This window comes from Oncorhynchus clarkii, chromosome 5 (genome assembly GCF_045791955.1).
Source record: "Oncorhynchus clarkii lewisi isolate Uvic-CL-2024 chromosome 5, UVic_Ocla_1.0, whole genome shotgun sequence".
Classification (NCBI taxonomy): Eukaryota; Metazoa; Chordata; class Actinopteri; order Salmoniformes; family Salmonidae; genus Oncorhynchus; species Oncorhynchus clarkii.
Genome location: NC_092151.1, coordinates 20,440,851 through 20,451,663, shown reverse-complemented (window position 1 = coordinate 20,451,663; position 10,813 = coordinate 20,440,851). Strand labels below are relative to the sequence as shown.

The 10,813-nt window shown below is 43.2% G+C and overlaps 1 protein-coding gene across 1 annotated transcript; it reads left to right on the top strand.

Moving 5' to 3' along the window:
* The first annotated feature begins 2,474 nt into the window (after nt 1-2,474).
* On the top strand, nt 2,475-10,287 carry LOC139408502 (substance-P receptor-like). Its single transcript, XM_071152471.1, has 7 exons — nt 2,475-2,977; nt 3,123-3,298; nt 5,199-5,402; nt 8,708-8,858; nt 9,116-9,321; nt 9,734-9,836; nt 10,075-10,287. The coding sequence occupies exons 1-7, from the start codon at nt 2,747-2,749 to the stop codon at nt 10,285-10,287; spliced, it is 1,284 nt and encodes a 427-aa protein (XP_071008572.1). The 5' UTR covers nt 2,475-2,746.
* Nucleotides 10,288-10,813: the final 526 nt, after the last annotated feature.

The window sequence follows — 10,813 nt, the reverse complement described above, 5'->3', positions numbered from 1 at the left end:
ATACGACTGATTGTTGTCCTATGGACAGAGTCTCCCACCTCAGCTGTAGATCTATGCAGTTCATCCAGAGTGATCATGGGCCTCTTGGCTGCATCTCTGATCAGTCTTCTCCTTGTATGAGCTGAAAGTTTAGAGGGACGGCCAGGTCTTGGTAGATTTGCAGTCTTCTGATACTCCTTCCATTTCAATATTATCGCTTGCACAGTGCTCCTTGGGATGTTTAAAGCTTGGGAAATCTTTTTGTATCCAAATCCGGCTTTAAACTTCTTCACAACAGTATCTCGGACCTGCCTGGTGTGTTCCTTGTTCTTCATGATGCTCTCTGCGCTTTTAACGGACCTCTGAGACTATCACAGTGCAGGTGCATTTATACGGAGACTTGATTACACACAGGTGGATTGTATTTATCATCATTAGTCATTTAGGTCAACATTGGATCATTCAGAGATCCTCACTGAACTTCTGGAGAGAGTTTGCTGCACTGAAAGTAAAGGGGCTGAATAATTTTGCACGCCCAATCTTTCAGTTTTTGATTTGTTAAAAAAGTTTGAAATATCCAATAAATGTCGTTCCACTTCATGATTGTGTCCCACTTGTTGTTGATTCTTCACAAAAAAATACAGTTTTATATCTTTATGTTTGAAGCCTGAAATGTGGCAAAAGGTCGCAAAGTTCAAGGGGGCCGAATACTTTCGCAAGGCACTGTATTTTATCTTGTGTCCTTTACCATTTGTACATTGTTAAAACACTGTATATATATAATATGACATTTGTAATGTCTTTATTGTTTTGAAACTTCTGTGTGTGAAATGTTTACTGTTAATTTTTATTGTTTATTTCACTTTATATATTCACTTTATATATTATCTACCTCACTTGCTTTGGCAATGTTAACACGTTTCCCATGTCAATAAAGCCCTTGAATTGAGAGAGAGAGAGAGAGAGAGAGAGAGAGAGAGAGAGAGAGAGAGAGAGAGAGAGAGAGAGAGAGAGAGAGAGAGAGAGAGAGAGAGAGAGAGAGAGAGAGAGAGAGAGAGAGAGAGAGAGAGAGAGAGAGAGAGAGAGAGAGAGAGAGAGAGTGACAGGAAATGTTACTAGATATAGAGTAATGTTACTATATAATAGTAATGCAGCCCCTTCTTGTAAATGAGGCTTGACATCTCCCCAGCCTTGATATCCAGACATCAGAATATTTATGTAGGGAACTTATACAGACCACTCTTCCTAATGATGCTTACTCTCTCTGGTAAAGAGGAGGAGAATGATTGGAGGGAGGATGAGAGTGTAACTTCTGCTTCCAACTCGCACTCTCAAGCACGTAGATCCCCTGAACGCAGCTCACTTTCCAGCCCACTTTCCAGCTCACACTCACTCTCCAGATCCCAATCACCTGAATTCTGATCACCTGTTCACACACCTGTATGTCATTATCACACACTATTTAGTTCAGTTCTTTGCACCCTGTTATTGTGAGGTATTGTTTGTTTTGTGACACACTTCTATTTGGAGAGCTGTTCTTCCCGTAATTGAATCCTCCCTTGTATGATAGTTTTTGCCCGCCTCACTAACGACACATTTAGCCTATTCCCTGTCTGTACTTTATCGGATTTCCTGTTATCTACCCATTGCCTGATCTCCCGGACGACGTTACTAGCCGTTTCCCTGCCTGTACTGTTGCCTTTTTGGACCCCCTCTGTATGACCTTCCGCCTGACCCTGGACCCAGCTACCTACCGCCTCCTGTGGTCCTTTACAAATAAACACCTGCTGCGCCCTGCGCTTGAAACCAGCACTCTGTCTCCCATCATGTTCATTGCAGAGAGATAAATTGAGCGACATAGGGAGAGAGGAAATTAAGAGAAAGAGTTGAAATAGCAGACTGAACTCCAGATGTCTGACTGCAGGCAAGGGCATCGATTAATGTGACCCACTCAAAAGACCATAGGCTATTTCATAGATGCAGAAAACACTACTTCCAGAGAGAGAAAGAGAGACATTTCAGAGATTTCCATCTGACTCAATCTACACCTTACCTTGCTCACTGAGGGAAATCACAAAAGAATACATAAACCATTCTTATATATGCACTTCACCTCAAACATATTCCTCGTTGTGTGTGTGTGTGTGTGTGTGTGTGTGTGTGTGTGTATGTGTATGTGTATGTGTATGTGTATGTGTATGTGTATGTGTATGTGGCTGTGGCTGTGGCTTTTACGCGCGTGCGTATTTGACTCGAGTGTCTGTGTGCGGCATGGGTATGTCAAATGCTTGGCTTTGTGATGAGCGCATAGTGTGCGTCCTTCCCAGCCTGTGCGCGACAAGAAAAAAGGTTTACTGTTAACGGGAAAGTAAACACGAATATGGAGAACGAAGACCATTTCAATCCCAAAGCTTTTCACCTGTAACTCAAATTACAAAACTTTCTTGTCCATTTGGGAGAGAGAAGTGCGTAAATCTGACAAGTGAGACGGTCAACAGAAGAAAGTAACTAGACTGTTTTTACTACTGCGATATTCTCCCAGATCAACATTCCATTCACTTTCTTTTTTCGGTTACTATCAACATATTTGGGGGTTTATAACCCTCAGCATCAAAGCTAAACCCCAGAAGATGGTTTTGTTGTGAAACGATCACACAAGGTTAGGCTACTGGGAATATCTCTATTTATTCTTCAAATATAATATTTATTATTTTAGCTATTACTATTTGGATTATTACTCTTTCAACACAAAATATCCGATCTAAAGATGGACTCGTTTTTGAACACCACGGATAACTACCTTTCCATTAACGCCACTAACGGCTCCGGTTTGAACGACACAGAGGGATATAACCAGTTCGTGCAGCCGATCTGGCAGATCGCTCTCTGGGCCATCGCCTACTGCAGCATGGTGTGCGTCTCGGTGATCGGTAACCTGGTGGTCATCTGGATCATCCTCGCGCACAAACGCATGAGGACCGTGACCAACTACTTCCTGGTAAACAAACACATGTAAAATGATAAAGAACGAGAGAGCTAGGACAGACGTTATGTAATCATTTCCAAATTAATGTATTTTATTTTTAAAATATCACCAGTGAATGTGAACTTTGTTTGTGTGTCCGTTGTCTTTCTCCTCCCAGGTGAACCTAGCCTTTGCAGAGGCATCTATGTCTGCCTTCAACACAGTGATAAACTTTGCATACAGCATCCATAACGAGTGGTACTTTGGTTTGGGCTACTGTCGGTTCCATAACTTCTTCCCCATTGCAGCAGTCTTCACCAGCATATACTCCATGACCGCCATAGCACTGGAAAGGTGAGCTGTGTGTGTGTGTGTGTGTTCGTGCATGGGTGCACTCTACTGTGTGTTTGTTTTCACTAGAATCTACTCTATGACTGCCATAGCTCGGAACCGGTAAGCGGCCCTAAATGCTGTAGAGATCCCTTCTCCAACCCTGCTTCTCTCTCATATAATGTCATCAGTATGTCGCCACAGCCTCAGTGTGTGAGAGCTGCGTTTTCCTTCACATCATCCCTGCTCCTCTCCCTTCCATCCTTCCAACACCGTCCATCATTCTGGGCTCACTGTCAGAACACAGATCCCCTTTCTTCAGTGTGTCAGAACAATCTGAACATTCTTGCATTAGTGAAGTAGAGAGAGAAAGAGAGCAGCCCTTCCCCCAGATGACCCCAGGCTCCCCGGGAGTGTAAACAACAGGTGTGTTTGTAAACCGCTGTGTCTGAAGAGGATCGATTTTACCTCAACAGGCAGAGAAAGAGAGAGATAGAGAGGGAGGCAGGGATAGGGAGAGTGAGAGAGAGGGGGAGAGAACAAATGGGAAGGGGTGATAATCAAGAGGGAAGGAGAGGGGAAGAGAGGAAGAGAGGAGGAGAAGGGGTGGAAGGGATTAAGGAGAGAAAGGGCGACGGGAGAAGAAGAGAGAAACGGCGAAGAAAGAGAGGAAGGAAGATGATAGTTTTGGCATCACCCCATCTCCTTGTCTTGATTAGAAAAGTAAATCACATCAGTGAAGCAACACAACGAGAGGAGAAGATGAGAGAAGGAGAGGAGGGTAGAGGAGGCGAGGAGGAGAGGAGGGTAGAGGAGGCGAGGAGGAGAGGAGAGGATGAGAGAAGGAGAGGAGGGTAGAGGAGGCGAGGAGGAGAGGAGGCGAGGAGGAGAGGAGGGTAGAGGAGGCGAGAAGGAGAGGAGAAGGATCAGATACACTCACATCAACTCTGCATGATTACCTTTCATTAGAGCTTGGAGGAACACACACACAGTGCAGTGTCTCTTCTCCATCTGTCACCAGAATGTAGCTGTTGTGCTAAAGAAGTTGAACTATCAGTAATTGCCAATTAAATTAAACCAGTGGAATGTAAAACTAATCGGAGCCATGTCTGTATCCCCTGGTGTCCCCTCAGTAGCGAGCGTGTGTGTATATATAAATGTGTGTCTGTGTTACAGTAATGTGCCTGTGTGTATAGCAGTGTGTGTGTGTGTGTGTGTGTGTATAACAGTGTGCGTGTGTGTATAACTGATTACTATGTGTGTGTATTACTGATCTGTGTGTATTACTGACCTCTCTCTGTGTGTGTGTGTGTGTGTGTGTGTGTGTGTGTGTGTGTGTGTGTGTGTGTGTGTGTGTGTGTGTGTGTGTGTGTGTGTGTGTGTGTGTGTGTGTGTGTGTGTGTGTGTTACTGATCTCTGTGTGTGTGTGTATATTACTGATCTGTGTCTGTGTAGTACTGATATCTGTGTGTGTGTATTACAGTGTGTGTGTGTGTGTGTGTGTGTGTATTACTGACCTCTGTGTGTCAAAATCGAATTAAAATCAAATCAAATTGTATTTGTCACATGCTTCATAAACAACAGGTGTAGAATAACAGTGAAAGGCTTACGGGCCCTTCCCAACAATGCAGAGAGAAAGATACAACAACAAAATAGTGACAGGAGGATTAAATACACACTGAATAATGAGTAACAATGACGGGAAAGTGAGTGTGTGAGTGTGTGTTAGAGAGAGCATATGTGCGTGTGTGTGTATGAATGTGTGTGTGTATGAGTGTGTGTGTGTGTGTGCGTGTGCGTGTGTGTGTGTAGAGTCTCATGTTTGTGCATAAAGTCAGTGCAAGAGAGTTAGTGCAACAATTAAAATCCCACATGTGTGTGTGTGTAACTAGTCACTTTGTGTGTGTTTTTGTGTGTGTTCCAGGTACATGGCTATCATCCACCCCCTGAGGCAGAGGTTGTCTTCAGCAGAGACCCGTGTAGTGATCGGAGGGATCTGGGTGTTAGCTCTACTATTGGCCTTCCCCCAGTACTACTACTCAGCTACTGACCAGCTGCCTGGTAGGACTGTTTGTTACATCCAATGGCCTGAATACACCAATGACACAACCATGGACTTCAAAAAGATGTGAGTACTGACACACACACATACACACACACACAAAGGTGTTTGAAGGAAGCGTAATCTTCAGGAGGTTCACTACACATTAGAGAATAAACTGAATTATTTTCTGTCTGTAGAATCTGATTCACTACTCACATCCTTTTTCTGTCTCCCAACTTCTGGATGAATAGGCCGAGCGTCTTTCTGCTGTGTGTCTCCTTGTAATGTAGCGTCCTAGTGGAATGATTCATGAATCTATCCAACCTCTATTAGTCAGGAGACTGATTTAGAACCAAACAGATAACAGGTGTTCAGTCTGTGGGGGTTATTTGTTATGAATAACCTCTGTTAGACAGAGGTCCTCGGACTTCAAGGACTTTCAGTAATTGCATTGTTATTACTGTTTTTCTGTTTTGTTGTGTTGTTTATTGATGCTGTGTGATCATCTCTATATATATATAGCATTTTATTTATCACACAGAAAACAAGACAATTCAAATCAATGATATATTAAAGAGATGAATAACCATCTTTAACAGTCTAGACTTCCTAGACAGCCATGTTCCAAACTGTGAAATATAAGTTGTTCTCTATGAATGATAACAGTTTGATATCATTAGTCAACAATGCAGCAATTAAAAAACACAGACTAGACGGTTTAGCTATTAAAAAGTTATTCACTCAGAATTGACTTTACTCATTTTCAGGGCTTTCAAAGTTAACGTGTACATTTGTTTTGGCGCCGTGAATTGCGTCTGTTTTTCCTTCCACGGATTGGTGCGTATGTCACGGGTCGTTTTTAACTACTCGCGAGCCGCTATTTTTTTGGTTTGATAACAAACAACATTGTTTAGCTAGCTAGCAACCTGATAACATGACCACTGACTAGGCTATGCACAAATGTAGATGGCACAGGACGAACTGAACAGGAATAGACTCCTCAATGAGATGCTTCAAAGGTGGGCTGCATTTGCAAGAGTGGGGTGTGTATGATTGTGTGAGAGAGGATGTGTGTTTCAAGTTTTTAATTGTCATGTGCACAGGGGTGGAACAGTACACAATTGAGTAAAAGTAAAGATACCTTAATAGAAAAGGAATCAAGTAAAAGTGAAAGTCATCCAGTAAAATAGTACTTTAGTAAAAGTCTAAAAGTATTTTGTTTTATATATACTTAAGTATCAAAGGTAAATGTAATTGCTAAAATATACTTAAGAATCAAAATGAAAAGTAAAAGTACATATAATTTCAAATTCATTATATTAAGCAAACCAGATGGCACCATTTTCATATTTGTTTTATTTATGGATAGCCAGGGGAACACTCCAACCCTCAGACATGATTTACAAACCAAGCATTTGTGTTTAGTGAGTCCGGAGGATCAGAGGCAGTAGAGATGACCAGGGATGTTCTCTTGATAATTGTGTGATTTGGACCATTTTCCTTTCTTGCTAAGCATTCCAAATGTAACAAGTACTTTTGGTGTCAGGGAAAATGAATGGAGTAAAAATTACATTCTTTTCTGTAGTGAAGTAAAAGTAAAAGTTGTCAAAAATATAAATAGTAAAGTCAAGTACACATACCCCAAAATACTACCTAAGTAGTACTTTACACCGCTGCATGTGCACTAGTACAGTGAAATGCCTTTCTTACTGGCTCTATCCAAACTCTTATATAGGTGTCATAACCAGCCATAAAATAACGCAATATATGTCACTACAGGTGTATGTCGGTCATGACAGTTTTATGACCATATTATGACAGGTTATGGTGCAGGTGTTAAATTTCAAGAACATTGATAAGAGGGAGTAGGCCTACTGAAACATTGATACGAGGGAGTAGGGCTGCTGAAACATTGATAAGAGGGAGTAGGTCTACTGAAACATTAATAAGAGGGAGTAGACTACTATAACATTGATAAGAGGGAGTAGACATACTGAAACATTGATAAGAGTTAGTAGACATACTGAAACATTGATAAGAGGGAGTAGGCCTACTGAAACATTAATAAGAGTTAGTAGGCCTACTGAAACATTGATAAGAGGGAGTAGGTCTACTGACACATTAATAAGAGGGAGTAGACTATTATAACATTGATAAGAGGGAGTAGGCATACTGAAACATTAATAAGAGGGAGTAGACATACTGAAACATGGATAAGAGGGAGTAGGTCTACTGAAACATTAATAAGAGGGAGTAGGCCTACTGAAACATTGATAAGAGGGAGTAGGTCTACTGACACATTAATAAGAGGGAGTAGACTATTATAACATTGATAAGAGGGAGTAGGCATACTGAAACATTAATAAGAGGGAGTAGACATACTGAAACATGGATAAGAAGGAGTAGGTCTACTGAAACATTAATAAGAGGGAGTAGGCCTACTGAAGCATTAGGAGCATTAATAGCTGTAGCTATATTAGTGTCTTGCGTGTTGTTTATGGTGAAAATGCTATTAAAACATTCTCATGTAGATCATTTGGTGTTTCCATCCCTTCAATGCATAGTATGCCTGTAACTCAATGCACTGCTTTTTAAATATATATATTTTTCTTTAGGGACAAATTTAGGGCAATTAACTAATGCCTTTAACTCGATTAATTCTTTGAATTGTTTGACAGCCCTACTAATTATTTGTCGTTATGGTCCTGACTTTTTCCTAGTTCTCTCAGGCCCGGATTCAATCTGATCGCAGGTTATAAGCATTGCGAATTTTAAAGGCAATTTTCCCCTCGTTCGTGGAGATCCCATTCCCAGGAAAACATTGCATATGCTGCACAATCTGAAATTCCCTTTAAAAGTCGTAATGCCTATAGCCCTCAATCGGATTGAATCCCAGCCTCACTCGTTTCACAGTTCTCTCTCTCTGTCCCGACATTTTCTCCTTCTCTCTATCACTCATTCTCTGTGTTTCTCTCTCTCCATCTACCCATGCTCTCCCCCGTGTGTGTGTGTGTGTTATTTAGTATTACCATTAGTCTCAGGTGTTCAGGGGAATGAAGTCATTTCCATAAGCAGCTAAGTCCCTGTAGTTCGTCTGATGTTAGGAGTTAGGGGCGAGGGCTTGATTTAGGCCTCTCTCTTCTGTCTTCCTCAGTAAATTGATTTCACATCTTTCAGTGAGAGCTGATCTTCTGGGCCGCTACTCCCTGTAGCAAGACTGATAAGGGATCAGCAGACATTGTGTGTGTGTACCTACGTTCGGAGGCAGAGATAAGGAATCAAATCAGAACAGGGTTGACTAGACGAGACCTGAGACCCCAGTCTAACAATCTCATTAGTGTGTGTGTGTGTGTGTGTGTGTGTGTGTGTGTGTGTCTCTGTCTGTGTAGGTACTCTGTGTCTGTGGTGTTGCTGTACTACTTCTTGCCGCTGTGCATTATGGGATGTGCCTACATGGTGGTGGGCTCGTCCCTGTGGGCGGGGACTATCCCTGGAGACTCCACCCACCGCTACCGAGAGCAGCTAATCGCCAAACGCAAGGTACACACACACACACACACACACACACACACACACACACACACACACACACACACACACACACACACACACACACACACACACACACACACACACACACACACACACACACACAAGCTCACAGGCAGAACACAATACCTGTATGTACACACACTCATGCATGCTTACACACAGCAGGGAACCTCTTAAGTGAATATTCTTAGGCAAATCCCTAAATTGCTTTTAACTGTCCCTCCCTCCCCCCTCCTTCTCTCTAGGTCGTGAAGATGATGATCGTGGTGGTGTGTACGTTTGCAGTGTGCTGGCTGCCTTACCACATCTACTTCCTGCTCCAGCAGTTCCACCCTGACCCCATGCAGCTGTTTGAGTGGCGCTACATCCAGCAGGTCTACCTGGCTGTCCTGTGGTTGGCCATGAGCTCCACCATGTACAACCCTATCATCTACTGCTGTCTCAATGACAGGTTGGTGACTGTACCTACCACAGGTGGCTGGTGGCACCTTCATTGTGGAGGATGGGCTCATACTAATGGCTAGAATGGAATGATAGGAGTGGTACCAAACACATGGTCTTTGATACCATTCCATTCGGTCCATTCCAGCCATTAATATTATATGTCCTCTCCTCACCAGCCTCCTGTGTACACACACAAGCGCAAACACAACAGGCATGTACACACACACACACACACACACACACACACACACACACACACACACACACACACACACACACACACACACACACACACACACACACACACACACACACACACACACACCTTCTCTCTCTCCCCATCTCTCTCTCTCTCTCTCTCTCTCTCTCTCTCACTCCCCCTCTCTCCCTCTTTCTCTCTCAACTCTCTCTCTGTTCAGATTCAGGGCAGGCTTTCAGCAGGTGTTCTGTTGGTGTCCGTGTGTTCCTGCCGCCTCCTACGAGGGACTGGAACTCAAGTCCACCCGCTACCTACAGACCCAGGTGTGTATAGATTCCCTCTTCTTTCTGTGTGTGTGTATTGTTTATTTAACTAGGCAAGTCAGTTAAGAACAAATTATTATTTTCAATGACGGCCTAGGAACAGTGGTTTAACTGCCTTGTTCAGGGACAGAACGACAGATGTTTTACCTTGTCAGCTCTGGGATTCGATCTTGCAACCTTTCAGTTACTAGTATGAGTGTGTATTTTTAAGTTCTGTCCCAATTATCTCTGTTTCCAGGTGAGTGTGTACCGGGCCAGCCGGATGGAGACCAGTATGTCAACAGTTCTGCAGCCCACTGAGGAGGAGCGCTGTGGGGCAGAGCAGCCAGCCAGCCCCCCTATCATCCAGACAACCATGGAGCTCACCTCCACCTCCAACGGCTCAGCCTCACGATCAGCCATCAACCCCCCCGACAGCCCTGCTTACTACGGCAGACATAACATGGACTAGTGGCCTAACAAACGCCTAACTGAATTAGTTGTCGTTTAATGTCACTTAACCCAGAACTAAAATGTTACGTCATTTGGTCAGCTGCTCGATTAGGTTCTAGTGGGAAGTGTGTTAGAAATGGAGATTTCCGTTTTGTCTCCACTCTCACAAAAGGAAAATCTCAGTCAATCCCTCCCACCCCCTTCTGATATTTTCACCGGTGGTTATCATCCGCCGAAGTAAAGCAGTTTAAGCACCGCCTTCACCCAATCCTGATATGTCCAAATAAACAGTGATGAAAACCCAAACCCCAGAACTAATGCTGCTCGTATCCCATATTATGCCGACAGGTGTACTGTACCAGTTATGTTTACTGTAGGTACTGTCCTGAGATTATACGTGGTTTAGTGCACTATAGCCTGGGCTAGTGCTCTATTCTCACACATTCTAATGCCGACATATTGGCTAGGGCTGCCTCAATTCGTTGGGGGATGGACTCTACAAGGTGTCGAAAACATTCCACAGGGATGCTGGCCCATGTTGACTC

Bases quoted from the DNA above. Each gene is read 5' to 3' on its own strand.
- LOC139408502 (XM_071152471.1), top strand. From the start codon at position 2,747: ATGGACTCGTTTTTGAACACCACGGATAACTACCTTTCCATTAACGCC. The intron at 2,978-3,122 runs GTAAACAAACAC...TTCTCCTCCCAG, and splicing joins CCGTGACCAACTACTTCCTG to GTGAACCTAGCCTTTGCAGA. The intron at 9,322-9,733 runs GTTGGTGACTGT...CTCTCTGTTCAG, and splicing joins TACTGCTGTCTCAATGACAG to ATTCAGGGCAGGCTTTCAGC.